The following is an 18,265-nucleotide window of genomic DNA, read 5'->3' as shown; positions in this document are numbered from 1 at the left end:
TGAAATGGAACGATAGGGGCCCAAGCTGACAGATTGTGAGCGCCCGAAGAGGAAACTCTCCAACCAAGATAGGGCCTGTCCTCCAATGCCCACTCCCTGCAAACGGCTCAGAAGAATTTTATGGGACACAGTATCAAAAGCGGCCGACAGGTCTAACAGCACCAAAATCATCGAGCCTCCTCTATCCTGTGACATCTTGATGTTATCGGTCACGGAGAGGAGTGCTGATTCGGTGCTGTAGTTGGGCCTGAACCCAGATTGTGAGTGGTCCAGGCCCCCTGTCGCCTCTATGAAACTGGAAACCTGGGTGTTGACATGTTTCTCAACCAGTTTGCTTAGGAGGGGCAGAAGAGAGATAGGACGAAGATTGGAGAGTTCCGTCCAAGGGGAGGTGGAGTTTTTACGTATAGGATTCACTACTGCCTCTTTCCATTGCTGAGGGAGTTTTCCTTCTTTAAATGAAAGATTCAAGATCTTACAGATGGTTGAGCACAGTGTCGGGCTCAGAGTATTCATCAATCTGGCGGGAAGGAGGTCAAGAGGGGAGCCAGTCTTCATATTATTTAATAGTGATATTATATCCCTTTCCGTGACTTCTAGGATATCAGAAAAGGTGTCTGTATGAGTCTTTATATTAGGGACACTAGAGTCCTCAGTATTATTAGAGTGTTTAGCCCAAAATTTTTTATAAATAGTTTCGATCTTATCCTCAAAGAATTGAGAAATATTGTTACATAACTCTTGCGAGAATGTATCGGGGCTTTCACATACCAAAGGGTTGGTAAAAGATTGGAGGATTTTATATAATTCCCTGGTCGAGTTGCCAGCTTCATCTAGCTGAGATAATAGGCAGGTTTTTCTTGCCTTTTTTATGTTTTTATAGTAAGTAGATGTTGCCTGTTGGTAAAGTTCCTTACTAGCACTAGAGTGATTCTTCCTCCATAGTTTTTCCAACTTTCGGCACTTTTGTTTCTCTAATTTCAATGTTTCAGTGTACCATGTTTCTTTTTTTGTGGTCGAAGGTTGTTTAACTGTTTTTTGAGGGGCTAAAAGATTGCTGGCCTCTAGCAGTGTATTGTTAAGTTTAGCTAACGCCGACTCAGTATTATCAGAGTCGGAGACAGTTGGTTCTCTCCAGACTTGTTCGAACGTTTCCGGGGTAATTTTGTGCCATGGTCTCCGTTTAATGCTCAGAGTAGTAGGAGGATCAGGAGGTTTAGCTTGCTGTAGAAAAGAGAATTCCAGCATGCTGTGATCAGACCAGTTTATGGATTTGGGAGGGTGACAGTGTATTGAGGGGTTATTAGTGAAGATTAAGTCCAAAGTGTGGCCTCCCCTATGGGTGGGGCCATGGTTACACAGATAAAAGCCTAAGAGAGCAAGGTCAACTAAGAGGAGCTTTGTGTCCGAGTCTTCTGATACACCAGCATGAAAATTCCCCTTGGTATATCAAAGTCTATCATCTCAGTGAGAGGCAGTTATTAAACGTAAACTTAGAAAACCTTCATGCCCCCTCGCCCTGACCACAATGCCATTAGTGAAGTAAGAGGCAAGTCAATTGGCAAGTGGCTTCATTTTTTATTAAATATCAATCTATTAACTCAAGAACAAGAGATTTTTTGTAGACGGCATCAGACGCAATAATGAAGAAAGAGGGTACCCAGTGAAATGAAATATGTGCCTAATATCACAAAATTTGGGCAAGCAGGTAAGCCGGGATTGAACCCAGGTTTTCTATTTTCACATTGAGCTATTTAGCCACTAGAAGAGGATCTCCTTCTGTCTTTGTTTTTTTTACCTCAAAGATTCATATTTTGTCTTTAATTCTTGGTGCATAAATGTTAGAGCATGGGTCACAGACAGAAGCCATATGCACAGTCGACTCATTTTGGGCTCGAGGGTCTGAGAGTACATAATACTATAAATAAAAAAATATGACATGTGACGGGCAGGAGTAAGGTAAGTAAATAAATAAATAAAACTGTTTACCTTGTGCTCGCTGCATCGCCGAGTGGCAATGTAGCGAACGCAAGGTAAATAGTTGTATTTATTTATTTACTTACCTTACTCCTGCCGGTCAAATGTCGACTCCACTACCCCCACCCTGCCCCTCCTCTGCCCCGCCGCCCCGCAGCACTGCAGCACTCCCACTGCGAGCTGCCACTTCTGTTCGCAGTTTGTAACTTTGTAATCCCTTTTTTACTTCTGTTTTTATTTTAAAGCTTAGATCAGCAAGTTGGCTTCTGCTTGCTACCTCAACTTGAAAACATTTAGGAAAATTTCTCCTCCCCTTCCTCTTCACAGTGGAAAATCAGTAATCACATTGTGTCTTGATTACCATAATTTAGCGAGGTCTAATTTAATATTCCTGTGTACATTTCAGAATAATCCAAAAGAGGGCCACCAGAGTACTTCTTGGCCTTCTTCGCATGACTTTGGTACGCAACCACTTGTCTGAATTGCATTGACTACCGGTAATCAATAGAATTGTTTTTAACGTCTTTCCATGATTCGCCCCTGCCTTTCAAAGGAACTGCTTCTCTCTCCATTCAGTCCCAGCTAACTGGGAACAGGATTAACTTGGCTTCTCCCAGTGCAATCTCTTCTAAGTAGCTAAGTATGAGGGCACATTTGTTGGAAATCCCTGAAAATGTAACAGTTCAAACACGCCTTCGGTTCACCCTGTCTCAGGGCAAGTGTTACAAATGAAAAACATTGGACTGGGATCTAACCTAAATCTGATCAGACTTTTAACTTCACACTCTCATGCTTACACACAAACCTTGTCAATAAAAACGCCACACTGTAAAGCAGGCCCATACCAAGGCTTTTGTCCTCCATCAGCTCCTTGTGTGTGCTTTGTTCACCCTAAGTTGGTAGGGTATTCCCAGACTTGGGTCCCTTGCTCACTTTGCCACTGGATTCAAGCTAGCCTGGCTGATGAAGGGTGTTACCCAGAAACCGGTCCTAGGATGCTTGAAGCCATGTCCAGGGAAGACATGGCTTGGCAGTTCGGGCTAGACTGTTCCCATGAGGCACAGGGTCAAGACTGTTTTGCATATAGCTGTGTCTGAACTGGGGTGGCAAAGTGAGCTAAAGAACATTGATGAATACAACCCAGATCTGTGACTGGGGGTGAGTGTCTGAAAAGTTTCAGTGCTCCGTCCATAATCTCCTTGTGTTTGCTTGTTCTCCCTAAGTTGGCTGAGTATGCCCAGACATGGGTCCCTTGCTTACTTTGTCACTGGATTCAAGCTAGCCTGGCTGATGAGGGCTGTTAGCCCGAAAACGATCCTAAGATGCTTGTTTCCGGTTCAGGGAAGACCTGGCTTGGCAGTGTGGGCTGGACTGTACCCATGAGGCACAGGGTCAAGACTGATTTGCATTTGGCTGGGTCTGAACTGAGGTGGCGAAGTGAGCTAAAGAATGATGATGGATTCAACCCAGATCTGTGACTGGGGGTGAGTGTCTAAAAAGTTTCAGTGCTCCATCCATCATCTCCTTGTGTTGGCTTTCTTCACTTTCTCTGCCATGTCAGTCAGTCCTACTATTTTACTCAAAGGCACTCTGCATTCTGGGGCTTATAGTTTCACTTTTAACGTTGTAGGTATGGGCTCAAAACTCCAAGCATGCATAGGGCTGTTGGCCAAAAAAACAGGACTGGCTGAATGTGTGGCAGACAACATAAGCCACTTGACTTGACAGTGATGATCTCCTTACATTGGGTGCTCGTCTGTAACTCTGGCCAAAACATCTTCTGCATGCATAGGTTGATAAAAGGATTTCACCCTTTTCCACACTGCTTTTCGAAATCTATACAGCTCAGTATAAATTAATGTGGTATTTCAGAAGTTGATATTTACATTTTTGAAGCTACTGTAAACTTAACAGCTGCAGAGTCACTGGAGTTTATGTTAAATGTTGATTTTGAGCTTGACTCATCAGACCAGAAGGGCTTAGATTAACTGGTGTGTATGCAACATGCTAACATCCAAAGGCATCTTTAGTGTGTTGCTGTGGTTTAATTTCTGAGGGCTTGCTAATGACCCTAGACAGAGACCTCACTACTATAACCTTAAACAAAGTCATCTTTCAAGTTCCTGTGCTTTTACATGATATACATCTGATGGTTATCATCTTTGTCCCTTGGTGGTGGAGGGGAGCCTGGTGCCGTGGAAGGATTGCAGCGTGCTGCCTTTTACGTTACTGTCTGATTTTATCATGATTTTATTTCCTTTTCTCCTCCTTTCATGTGTTTAAGCAATTTGGGTGATTCGCTTTAATAATGTAAGAGTTTCATTGTGATGCAGTTACCTTTCTGAACAAGGGCACAGCTTTTCCAAGTTTCTCTTCTTATGTACGTGGAAATAAAGGGTGTAGACACATTTTCGCTTGTATCCATACACTTGGTCTCATCTATGATGATTGGAATGTCAAAGAGTAATTCGTACATTTTTTTTTTTTTTTTTAAAACCTTTATTTCGCATTATTGGCAAACATATACGGGCCCACAACCATCCGGCCGGCCACAACATCTTGCAGGTCAAAGCAGCAATTGAAACGGCGACTCGGAAACAAATGAGAACAAAGCATAATCATTCCATAGTACACCAAGGACATAGGTAAGCCCGAGAAGCAGGATAAATAAAGGTTTACATTTTAAAGTTATAGTATAGCGTAAAAATTAGGAGTTGAGGAGGATCGAAGTCCATACAAAGTGTCCAAAACAGAAACGGGCGAGCGATACCGACAGAGATCCAGCAAGCCGTAAGATTAATACAAAATGGCGGCTTATCGAGAATACAAAAGGATGTACATTCCCACAGCATGTCACTCGCTAGTCACCACCCACCCCGCAGCGATCCCACCCATCACCCAAAGGGAGGCAGAAAAGAAGAATAAAGAAAAGAAGAAAAGGCCCATAGAAACCAAAAAGGAATATGGAAAACGCATACCCCCCACCCTACACGCATGCAGAGGCTACGGCCACCCCCCCCCAGCAGCGTGCCTGTCGCCCCGAAAAGACCCGAAATATAGAAATAAGAAAGAGAAAAGAAAAAGGGAATCGGTGAAGATCGGAGGAGGGCTAAACAGTTGGAAACAAAACCATCGACACATTTAACCCAGCAGCCCCTCCCCCCCGGCCCCGGAACCCAAAACAGAACCAACGGCTAACTCCCCAGTCCAGGTAACATCATCCAATCGAAAAACAGGCAGCAGAAGGCAAAAAAGGAAAAAAAAACAGCATCAACCTTGTCCCCTTCGGTCGAGCACGACGACGAGGTACCATCGCAGCGTAACCCTCGCGGATGGAAAAAACAGACAAAACGACGGCCACAATAAAGAGCACTGTCCACCAAGGTCTGTCCACTTCAATGTCCCACGGTCGTCGGCTGAACAAAACAGGAACCCTCGAAGAGCGACCAGCCAAGACAGGAGCAATAAAGCCAGGATAAAACAGAGAAACATGTCAGTAGTACACACAGGATTTGTTCGGCATAGCGTCCAAAAATCATCCCCCAGCCAGCGCCCCGGCACCGATAGCGCACTCCATTGTAGCTGAACCATGACAGGCAATATCACAGCTGGGCGCTCCAAGGTCTCCACACAGATCTGGGGAAGCGCAGTCCGGCATTGGAGCACAGGGTGTGGCGAAGCGCACTGCACAGTGAAACCCATTCGGCAAGTCGGGGGGGGCTCCACGGACAGAATGGCGTCAAGGCGGTCCCCCAGGTCCCGAGCAGTGGCAGATAGGGCAGTGCGCAAAGTACTCAAAGCGCTCATAACATCAGCAAACGTTAGAGACGCCACAGGTGAGGTAGATGCAGCAGCGTCCCGCACTCGGGGCACAGCCGAACTGGTCTGATCACAACACCGGTCAGAGACATCCATCGTGCATAGGCAGCCAGCACTCCGCAGAGCCAGCAATATCGGGGGCCCGGGGGTCACGCAATCCGGCAGAACACCGCACTCAGTTACGGTGCAGCGCCAGTTGTCATATACACCAGCAAAGCAGCCCCGCGTCGGTAGGTGCAAGTGTCGAGTGCGCGGTCCAAGATGGCACCCACAGCGTTGCTGGCAAACAAAGAGGCATCAAACGTCGGTTACCGGCTGGGGGAAGGACACATTGTAGCACTGGTCGCAGAAACAGTGTTGCAAGCGAGGAGGGAGCCAGGTGGGATAAAACGTTGCGGTGTGAGGAGCAGTACAGCAGCCGCTCCCCGCCAGTCGACCGTCAGAAGTGAGCACGAGAGTGGCACTCAGGATCAGCCGCCCTCACCAAACAAAGACGGGGACGCCGCCATCACGCCCAGAACGGGACAAGGACGTTTCTCTGCCTCCGCTGTAGTAAACACGCCGGGGAGCGCACCGTTGGCATCAGGACAGTCTCCCAAGTCCGAAACATCTGCGCGGGTACAGGATAACAGGCAGGATCAGCAGCCCTCCGGAGGGAAAGCGAGAGGGTCGGCGGAGCCGAGGGATCAGGCGGCCATCATGGATGCAGGTTAAGCTCCTCCCCCAATTCGTACATTTTTGACATCAACTTGTTCCACATCTCCTCTGAGCAGACTTTGTCCATTCTATGTTTGGAGTACACAGAAATCTCTACCTAAATGCATTTTCTGTAAGACAACCGTATCTATCTAAAATTGTTTCCTAATCTTATGCCGTTGGTTTTGAGGCAGTTATTTTTGTATTCGCATACTGATGACTAAACCCCACTAGCATGAAGGTATTCATTTGGAGGACTATCTTTTCAGTAGCCTGAATTTGCAGCAGATGCGCAGCTTCATTAAGCTGATTATCAGCCAATGTTAGTGAGCTCAGGAGGAAACCCAAATAGGGCATCTTTCTGAGGTAGGTAGCACAAGGTCACTAGATGTGTCTCGACCGATCTGGAATGACTGACTTCCTGTAGGGATCTGATTCAATGGGCTCCTGCAAGGGGTTGCTCCCTGAGTGAGATTCCTGAGATGAGGTCACTTGCACCCTGTGTGAAGTGAAGAACATGCTAGCGAGCAGCCCATGTGGCAGCCCTGCCAAGTGTTGGCCTTGCACCGTGGATGGAATAAGAAGACAATCCTTACGCCAACAGTGGTCTCTCCCAAAACTGGGATCTTGATTCTGGAAGATACCAGTGCCGGAGGAGACGTTCGAGGGACAAAGAGCCAAACAGTTTGGCACATGGCCAGGTCCATGGCTCCGTGAGCAGATTCCACAGGGACAACACGGTCCACGCCCATCTCAACAAAGTATTTGACACCACACGCGGTGCCATACCCATGTATTGCATCGCTCATTCATCCATCCATACACTAATTCATCCATCCATATATTTACTCAAACATGGCTGGTCTCTGTCTAAAGTGGCATGGTGGGCAGAAAACAATGGACTGGAATTCGGTCCAGGGCAATTACCAGTGGTTGAGATTAATAGAAGCCTCAAACTCATCATCGGTTCGTTTCACAGGGTAACGTATGCAGCAGATGCATTTCAACATGTGGTGAAGACTATTTTTGAAGGTTTGAAGAAAGTTTTTGAAAGGAGCGTGAGGAATTTTTTAAGGAAGTTTAGGTCATGTTTAAAGAAAAACTACTCCTTGTCCAAAATATTTGAAAGTATTATGTCTAACAGGCGGGAAGAAAGACAGGAGAATTGAAAAGAGACAAGCGGGGAGCGGTCTGGAGCCGTCTCAAAGAATAAACATGTGACTAAATGCTCTGGTGCAAATAGCAAAATTGCTGGTTCACTCCTTGGCAAGAACAGGCGGTGGGAGAAGCCAAAGGTTTACAAGGAGTTTGTGTTCTATGCAGGGTCGGATTGGGATCACAATTCGGCCCGGGCACTGACGAAAAAAGTGGCCCACATTCAAGAGGCGTGGCCCATATTTAAGGGGCGTGGCCCACATTCAAGGGACGTGCCCTTTCATGAAACACCATTTGCACAGACAAGGAATGAAAGTGGGAGGATACTGTTCTTGCACAGGACACAGGGCCAAGGTGACAATGGCCTACATGCTGAGCAACTAAAAAAAATAGCAAGGCCCCTTTCTGTCACAAAATTATTCCAGCCCTCCAGCACAGGAGCACCTGAAAAGCAGCAAAGCCCCTGCTATTACTAACCTACTTAGCCCTCCCCAGACCTTCAGCTCAGGAGCACATGAACAGAGGTAAGGCCCCTGCAATTAGTAAATTAATCAGCCCTCCAGGCCTCGGGAAAATGACCAGGCAGGGGAGCACAAAACACAGCTTTCTGGGTCATCCAAGATAGCCAGGTAGCCAGGGGGAGGGGGCTGGGGTGAAGCTGGAGCATGGGAAGTGCCTTCCCAGTGTGTTCTGGCAGTTGGAGTGTTTACCATTTACTGTAGTAATACACTTGTACCTGTGTATGGTACCCTTTTGTAACTTGCACACATCACTTTTCTCTGGTATCACACTGTATGCTACCTCTCACTTTTGTTTGCTTTAGATACTTGCACAAGTGCCACCATTGCCTACGTAACGTTTGTTCTTGTGCTGGAGTGTCTGCCATTTATTGCAGTATTATACCTCTACTTGTACTTTGTACGCTTTTGTAACCTGCACACATCACTTTTTCCTCCTGTAATGTACCGATTGCTACCTCATGTATTTTGGTTGCTCACTATTGTCACTTTTGATTCATGTAACTTAACATTTGCTTTTGTATTTTGTCCACTTGTAATTTTTCTCCTCATGTATTATTGCTGTTCCTAGTGTGAAGCGCTCTGACACCTTCGGGTAAAGTCCGCGCTATATAAGATCGCATAAATAAATTAAATAAAAAATTCCAAACATCACCTGGCCCCCACAGCAAGACCCATTCTTCCTCGCCCACTATGCCCTGAATGTGAATGGCTGTGGGCGAGGTGTTAAGACTAACACCGTTTCTGGGCTGCATGGGCCCCAGGGGGGCCGAGGTGAAAATGGCTCAAAGGCCTGAGAAACACCTGGCCCCCAGGGAGGCCGATTCTTGCAAACAATCACCCCTCCCCAGCCCAGCCTCAGCTTGATTGCTTGGCAGGGCAGGGGTGAAGGAGAGGCCACAGCTGACAATCGCTGTCCGGCCGCACAGCGAGGCTGCTTTCATTTTCTCTGTCTCTGTCTCCGTGCACTCTGTGGGCCGTTTTTTTTTTCTCCCCTTTCCTAGTCCACTCTGTGGACTGGGACAGGGGAGAAAAAAACGGCCCACAGAGGGCACTGAGGCACCGGCCCTTCGGCCCATGCCCGAATGCCTGCCTTGCCAATCCGCCCCTGGATCTATGTTTGATACCAAAGGCAACGAGCTTTGTGATCATAATGACTTTGCCACTAACCCACTGGCTGGTGTATGTAAACAGGTTAAGTTGTCAAATCTTTTCAATAAAAAACTTGATCCATAAAGGGAACTGGTTGACGATGAGTTAGGAAAATTGGTATTTAAGTCTTAGGCATAGATGCATCAAGCTAAACACCGCTCGCAAAGACCGGTATTTTTGTATTTGGGATGCATCATCCCAAATGCAAAAATCGCAATTTAAGAAATCGCAAAATTGAGATTCATTAAATGCAATGCATTAAAGTTTAAAAAATTAGCGATTTCGCTAATAGGGGGAGCAAATTACCATGAAGTGGAACTTTATGGTAATTTGCAAAAACTCTGAAAAATGCACTAAAGTGCATTTTTCAAAGTTCCATTTTACACACAAACATGCCCTTAGGGCATGTGTGTGAGCAAGATGTACCCATAAGCAGATTTCAGGAGTGCAACAGGGTGTCCTTTTGACACCCTGGCACCCTTGAAATTGCAATCTCAATTTGCGATTCTCTAATTGAGATTCGTAAATTGAGATTGCCTTCCCATTCATTCCTATGGGCCTCTAGGCCCATAGGAATGAATGGGGAGGTATTCCTTAATTGCGAGTCGCAATTAAGAAATTTTAAGAAATCGCTACTTTTTAAGCGAGTTCTTCATGCATAGCCTTTTGCTATTCCTTATTAGCGAATCCTTATTTTTCGCTTGTAAAGGAGCTGAGGCAACTGCACCAAAGATTTTGTTTTGGATGTTAGGTTTAAATGGGTACATCTTTAGAATGGAATTTTTACATGGAGTTAAGAATGTGGTGGTGGACATATTATTTACATTACCTTTGAGAAGAGATTAGGAAGTGCTGGAGCATAAAACGGGGAGTATGCTGGTTGGATAATCCCCGGGGCCAACATAGAGAAATAGCAAAGGCTGGGTGAGTAAGATGTTACTCTGGGGGTTATCTGGGGACACATGTTGCAACACTGGAAGAAGGGAGAAGACAAAACTAAAGTAATTTGGGGATGTGAGACAAGAATGGTTGGGAAAAGGTTTTTATTAGAGGTACCAAGTTGGAACCACTGCATGTGATCGGAGGCAAGTTGATGGAACTAACACACAAAGGCAGTAAGGGTAAACTCTCATCAAAATTAGGATGCCAAAAAAGTGTTGGCGCTGGGAGTGGATTCTTAGGTAGAGAACATGGTAAGGTATAGTCTAACGCAGTGATACTCAAAGTACATGTGGCGCACAGATTAATAGCAGCACTGGGCTGCTGTTCCCTGAACTCTGCACTAACATTAAGACAACTTAAATATACAGACAAGCCTTTGTTGAAAGGTTAGTTGAAGGTTAAAAAAGTAAGCAACTATGTTGTCCTGCTCCACTTAACTTTAGGAACACCTACATTTTCAAAGCCATCTTGCAGCAAAAGTGTAAAAATATGCTAACGTCTCTTTAAAATTCAAAAAGTGTATTTCATTCCACACAATTTGGTAACGTCTCAGGTTTTCTGGTTTCACATTGTGCAATTCAGCCACTAAATGTATATGCGTCGCTTCCTCTATGCACTCCTTACAGCCCCTGTTCCCCCCCAAAATCGCCACCCTGCTGACATCGATGCGGCCCTCGTCACATCACAGACCAAACTTTGTGGCCCTTGAGAAATTGTTTGCGAGTACCCATGGTCTAACGTTTGCAGAGAGTGATAAAACAAGAGTTTCCAGGAGACCTACTCTGTCACTTGTGGAAGCGTCAGGGAAGCAATAGATGAAATTGGTTTTTGACATTATTGGGGTCATTGAAGATTATAGGCTCGGAGGAAAGTGTGTTCTAGCTCTGAAATTGGCGTTTCAATTTAGTAGGTTAATTTTCTTTAAAATTGGATGAATTTTGTGGATGTTTTTTTTTCTTCTGCAGTGTCTGAGCCTCTGTCCCAGGCTGTGGTCCAGCATTTAAAGTGGATAATGCAGAAAGATCTCTTGGGGCAAGATGTCTTCCTCATTGGCCCCCCTGGACCTCTCCGTCGCTCCATTGCCATGCAGTACTTGGTAAGTCACAAAGAGTGGACCAGCTGCTTTTATCAAGAGCATGACAGCGTGTATGTCACTAGACTTCATTGCTTAGTATGATGGCATGTTTCCTCCATGGTTTTTGTTATTATAAGCTCCTCACATTTCTGGCCTTTTGTGCACTATGTTGTATTTATTTGAAAGGCATTATAGGGATGAAATGTTAAGATTATGATAATATTAATGCAGCTCTTATGTAGTATGTCACGTTTTTTACCAGACACTAAAATGGTTCTGCAAGCTGTACCTGTTATCATCTCCTCCTAGCAACACCCTATGCACCCCCACCTCAAGCAGAGAAATGAAGAGACATTTCCAGATAGGAAATCCCAGCTTTCCAAGTATTTAATCCCAGCTTTCAAAATATTCCGCGTGAAAGGCGTTAATTCACCAATGATGCTGTACGTCGCCCGCTGACCCCTGCGTAAGTGACACACCATGCACATTAAGCCAGAAAATGACTTAAGCTTTTACCACTCCAGGAGGATTAGATTAACTAAGTGCAGTCCAAGCCCAGATGCGTGTACTGTGAAATCCGCTCCTTGTGTTTTATGGCTCTGGTCAGACGTCATTAATGGAGTATTGGTTGGCCATCCATGAGCAAGGCATCTGTACATGAGAAATAAAACGACTCGAAAGCTGAGTGTAGCCGATTATGCAAAATGTTTCAGAACTGACCATTGAGCCCAAAGTAAACCCCTCCACCGTTTCAGATGAAGAGCATAACCAGCATCATTTCACTTATAGTGTGCACTTTTCGCTGTATAGCTAAAATGGTAAGCACTAATGTTAAATCTATTTCAACTGTTTATTTCATAATAATCTAATTGTGTAATGGGAAAATAATAAACGAGGAAAATACCCCTACCATACATTATAAGACTGTCACAAGTCGCAGAAGTGTTCCTTATAGTGAAAAGAGATTTTTTTCAAGGTCCTTTGTACAGGCAAGGAACTCTGAGCTGACTTGCAGTATCATTTTAATATAAGGCAGAGCGTATTTTATTCCCTGTAATATGTGTCAGACCATCACCATTCCCTCAAACTGCTTAAGTCCTTGGCTTCCTGCTCCTTCATATGAAGGAGAGAGCATATTTACAGGTAGAAAGAATAAGACTGTAACCAATAGCGTGAAATAATCAAGCACACCAAAAACTCGGGGAGTGAGGTATACTGTTGACTACTATTTGTGGCTTATAGGGGATCACCCCTAAACTCGGAATTCTATGTAATAGTGGAAATATCACCTTTTGATTCTGTGGAAGCAGAAATGCATCAGCATCCCGCACTCAAGAGCATGGGTATGGGGGTGATTTGAGAAACCTTTGCACACCCACCCAGCTCTTTCGACTGATGAGATGTCCTTGTCGGGTTAGCCAGTAGTTTCTACTCATACACAAAATGAACGCCCATTAAGAAAAAAAGTGTAGTAACTATATATATATATATATATATATACATACATACATACATACATACATACATATATATATATACATATACACACACACACACACACACACACACACACACACACACACACACACACACACACACACACACACACACACACACACACACACACACACACACACACACACACACACACACACACACACACACACACACACACACACACACACACACACACACACACACACACACACACACACACACACACACACACACACACACACACACACACACACACACACACACACACACACACACACACACACACACACACACACACACACACACACACACACACACACACACACACACACACACACACACACACACACACACACACGTTTCAGTTGAGTCAATTTCAAGGTTGTTGCCTGTTTAAATAGCATTATTAGCTGGAATACTGGGGAAACGCTTGCCTTTCGTAAAGGGATTATAAGGAAGGAGAAGAAGAATAAAAGGCACATTTCCAGAGCGCTATACGTGGGAATGAAATGCCCGACGGAAATAACAGACACGGTAAAGCATTCTGTTTGTAATGCATCGCTCTTTGCCTGGCCCGCGGAGCTCAGCTGATGCATTTAGCATTAAAGCAAAATATGGGAGGATTTTCCCACTCAGTGCACAAAACATGTGGACGCCGTGTAAATGGCACCTAATCTACAGGACAACTGTACCCCCGAACCTCAATACAGGAAGTGAGTGTTGAGAGAATGTAACCGGAGCAGTAAACCCGGATGTGTAAGCGGCAGTTGAGTTCTAACAGTGGTCTGTGCTTAAAATCAGCCGCCCACGGAGCTTTCAAGCAGTCACGAACTACTCTTTCTTTTCGCAGTATTGGAGAGCTTTACACGAGAACCTTACGCTACACACTTTTTTTATTTGCCCAAAATCTCAGGATGTTGAACCGACGCCGGGATTCGAACTTGGTTCTCCAGGTCCACAGTTGCCAGCTCTAGTCATTACGCCACCTCTCCTCCCTGCTGAAGGGAGCCAGAGAGTTTGCCCCCTGGTTAAGTACCTCAGGGCCAGACTTCATGCAGGTTATGGTGATGGACTTGGTGACTACTGTCTGACTCCTTGTGTTTTGATTTAAATACGTTCCAGAGTTACCAGTTGTCAAGTCCTCGACACTCCATACTAAATATATAACATGACTTGTTAGCTGTTACATGTTTTCACTCAGTGGGCCAGTGCAAAGCTTTTCTTTTTACATTTTTTTTTATTGAAGCACATGTCCGCACATTTAGATGGCAAATGCTTTCTTTATAGATTTGATAACCTAAGTGGACATTCCGGCTTCATTGCAAATAGCTTTGGATTTCACTGGAGGACTGATGCACTGTGCACAGACAGTGGCATGGAGGCACTGATATTCAACCTGTGCCTCCACTGCCACCATCTGTCCACATTTTGTTCCTTCCTAGAACCTTTGCATGAGCAGTGTGCTTGTGTGAATGCAGAATAGCCGCCATGATTGTAAGGGCATTGTGAGTGGAGTACTTGCATGAATGTAGGATTTACATTGTCTTTTGTGAGTGCAGAGTAACTGGTATACAGTTTGAAAGTTATGCCTGTGTGAGTGCAGTCAGGAATGTGCCAGTGTGAGTGCAGCATTGGGCACTTGCATGTGTGAGTGCAGCATGCGGGGTGTGTCCATGTGAGAGCAGTAGTATGAGTGTGAAGTCTCCGCTTGTTATGTCGTTGTATCCGTGCACTTTACAAGGGCCAAACCTGTTGGCTTTTGTAATGCTTTTTAGGGTCATGGCTTTGACTTCCAGAAATACACTGTAGGGAGTGAACTACAATAGTGTGTGTATGGGAGCGGTAGTGAGTTTTGATGTGACATATGCAGACTACAGCGAAAGATGTTGAGGCGTGTCGAGTGTAGCTCACCGACCAAGATGTCATCCTAGTGAGGGGTCCCAGTTACTTTTGCCTGCACTAGGGCTCATGGCGGCCTAGCTACACCACTGCAGCGTGCTAATTTAGAGGAGCTTCAAACAAGTATAAATACATGAAATAAGCCATTTGCAGAGTAATGTGAATAGAAATTGGAATTGTGTGCTGTAATATAGAACACACATTCTAAACACAATATTTATGCGAAACTCGAGAGGAGGATCTTATTGCTCTAGGTAACGTACTATTATAACATACAGTAGTAAAAATAACCAGCATCAGATTGCAAACTTGTTCAGGGATACAAGCTGTTCTAATCTCCTTTACCTACTTTGGTTCATCCTCTACCTGAAAGGAAATGGAGGGATGGGATGGGAGGAGACTGATGGACAAAGGTAACGAAGTGGAGAAATTGGATAAGGTGGACCTGCTTAAGCAAAAAGAAAATAAGCTGGAGGACATGAGGATTTCTATAAGGGAGAAAGATTGTGAAAGAGTACCTCATATACAACTCGCAGTGCTGGGGATGTTAAGAAGTAGGGAAAAGGCCTGGGAGATAGCTGCTATAAGTGGCAGAACTCTGCAGTGAGCAGCACAGTTTACTCCTTTTGTTTGTCCGTAAAGAGAATACGAAAGCAACCAAGTTGCCCCTGCCAGGGTCTAGTCTGTGTATACACTATTCGGCGGGAGAATCAAAAGACACGTGGTGTACTTGCCACTTAGTCACCAAAATATAAAACCGATCTGCCACTGACGACTGAAACTTTAAATAAACGTAGTCTTGACACTAAGACCTAGTAGTTCCAATTACACTAATTATACTAGTTTGTTACATTCAACTCTTGATGATGAACCAGGTTGTACGTCTGTGCAGAAAAGCTCTAACATTCAGGAAAAGTGAGGAGAATGCAAAGAGAGACGTTTGATAGATCTGACCGGTTTTAGAATGGGCTTCAACATCAAAACGCAACCCTAAAGGTCCTGGATTTCACATTTCTGACAAAGGTGACTCATGCCTACTGTTGCTGCTGACGTGTCAGAGGCCTTCTACACAGTTGATCATGATAGACTACTTCAGTTACTTGATCATCACATCTGCTTTTAAGACAAGGTCTTAAGATGGTTCAAACCGTTCAAACCAACTGATCCCAATTATTAAAGAGTGGAAAACACACCTTTGTCACCACCAAAATGCTCTCCTCTTCAAACATCCAAATTCAGAACACCTACAGCATGGAATAATCCTTCTCTAGTGCACCCACTTTAGATTGGAACTCTTTAGCCTTGACCTCAGGGCTCTGATTCCTCTCTCTGTCTTCTGAAAGCAAATTGAGACTCTCCTCTTCAGAGAATTTCTTGACTAAGCTTTATATAGGGTTCACGGACTAAAGAATGGATGCATTGCATACTCTTTACGTTCAAAACTGTTAACCCAATCTCAATGTAATCCCAACATATTAATTTATTGCAGCATAAAACATCGTCATACTCTGCCCATCTATGATATATTAGTGGATAAATACATAAATATAGATATTAATATTTTTCTTAGATTGTCTTCAGATCATAAACCTTTGTCTATCTCCATTTGTCATTTGCCATGCTGCATGTGTCATGGTGGACCTTCGAGAGGGCAGTTTTCGGAGAGTTGGACTTTCGGAAGTAAATTATCAAATAGATGAAGGATTTTTGAGCCAATAATTTAAACATCACCCAATGTGTTTCAATGTGGCATGCTCTAAATGTTGCTGTGAGATGTTCATACCCGTACCACTCGGGGTAACAAATGCAAAAACAACAGTTGATGGACAGAATGCAGAACAATGTCATACATTCACCCCAGTACAGAGATCTGGGCCTAAATCCATCCTTGTTGTGCTCACCATGCCATTCCAGTTTGAACCCAGCCATATGCAAATCAGTCTTGACCCTGTGCCTCATGGGACCAGTCCAGCCCGAACTGCCAAGCCAGGTCCTCCCTGGGCTGGAAACAAGCATCCTAGGACCGGTTTCGGAGTTTCACCCCTCTTCAGCCAGGATAGCTTGATTCCAGTGACATGAGAGCACAGGACCTACGTCTAGGCATACCCGTCCCACTCGGGGAGACAAATGCAAAAACAGCAGTTGACTACAAGGCATTAATCATAGTCCAATGGGTAAGTCACTAGCCTTAGTTCGACTAGACCTGAGTTCAAATCCTGGCTTTTAAGCAAATTGTGAGTATATAGTCTGAATGGTCGCAAATAAATACCACTGACCCATGCGTGGACCACTAGCTAATATACTTTGATGACATGTAGGGAAGGAATGTAATGCAATTAGTATGAGAACGCGGGAAGTGTCTAGTGAGCACACAAGATGGAACCTATATCACTAAATGTCCTGATCCCTTACAAAGGTGATGGGGCAAGTACCAGCACACATTAAGCACTTGTTTTGGGAGGTGGAAGGAGCTTCCTTGTAAACGTGAATTACATGTTTTAGGAATGCTAGGGCTGCACCATTGAGACATGCACAGAGAAGGAAAAGGTGGGTAGTGTGTAAAGGAAGGGGAAAAATCTACTAACAGTGAATACTGATTGTTTTTTTTTTTTTTTTTTTGGTAAGACTTTATTTGCATTCGCCAGGTTCACATTATTTATACAGCAGAGCAGAAGGAAGCAATTTTTTAAACATTCACAGTCCCATAGTGTAACACAGCTATTCAGCCGACAACCTTCCGTTCCGGCAGCAAACGTTTGGCATATTACAACAGGCAGTCAGAATACATCAGTAGCTGGTACGTCGTCTTACTTTTTTACTTTATAAAACAAACAACTCAAACTTTAGACTCATGCTAAAAAAGATAGACACAATTAATCATTCCCTACATCCCCAATGTCACTGGCGAGGCCCAGGTTCCAATAGTATCGCAACACCTCCCCCCCACGCGCGCTTAGTTGGTATCTGCGATCCCCAATCCCCTCAATTCCCTGCCTGGCCACCCTCTCCCGTGGGCCTATTCTTCCAGCTCTTCGTCATCGTCCGAGCCGTCGCCCTCATCCTCCGGAAGCGGTTCGCATAGGTCCCCCCTGAACTTATTCCATGCCGCCCAGATTGCGTTCCATTTGTGCGGGTTAGCCCTCATTCTGTACACTGCACGTTCGATCAGCATCAGTTTGTCCATAGTTCTACACCATAATGCTAGCGTAGGTGTTTCCGCCACCCCCCACCTCTGCGCGATGTCGCGTTTGGCCACCATAGTTCCAATTGTAACCCATTGCTGTTTCCGATGTGACAGGTCAGTCCCTTCCCATACGTTCAGAAAACACATACGAGGGTCCGGTGTCAGTGAAGTGTCAAGGGTCTGGGAAATGGTGCGCATGATTTGCTGCCAGTAAGTCGAGATGGTCGGGCAGTCCCAGAGCGTGTGCAGCAATGTTCCTTCCTCCCCACACCCCCTAAGGCAGTACGGGGTCTCAGCCCTGTGCATTTTGTGTAACGAGGTCCTGGTGTAGTAGACCCTGTGTAGTATTTT

At 44.9% G+C, this 18,265-nt stretch overlaps 1 protein-coding gene across 1 annotated transcript in view; it reads left to right on the top strand.

Moving 5' to 3' along the window:
* Nucleotides 1-18,265, top strand: part of VWA8 (von Willebrand factor A domain containing 8) — a 1,418,144-nt gene that overhangs the window by 189,244 nt on the left and 1,210,635 nt on the right. Inside the window, exon 3 of the mRNA XM_078657276.1 lies at nt 11,225-11,355. Coding sequence (XP_078513402.1) covers nt 11,225-11,355 — 131 coding nt within the window. The remainder of the gene's footprint in view (nt 1-11,224; nt 11,356-18,265) is intronic.

Source organism: Lissotriton helveticus, chromosome 8, assembly GCF_964261635.1.
Source record: "Lissotriton helveticus chromosome 8, aLisHel1.1, whole genome shotgun sequence".
Lineage (NCBI taxonomy): Eukaryota > Metazoa > Chordata > Amphibia > Caudata > Salamandridae > Lissotriton > Lissotriton helveticus.
Note: the sequence above shows the minus strand (reverse complement) of the source record. Positions and strands in the feature narration are given on the sequence as shown.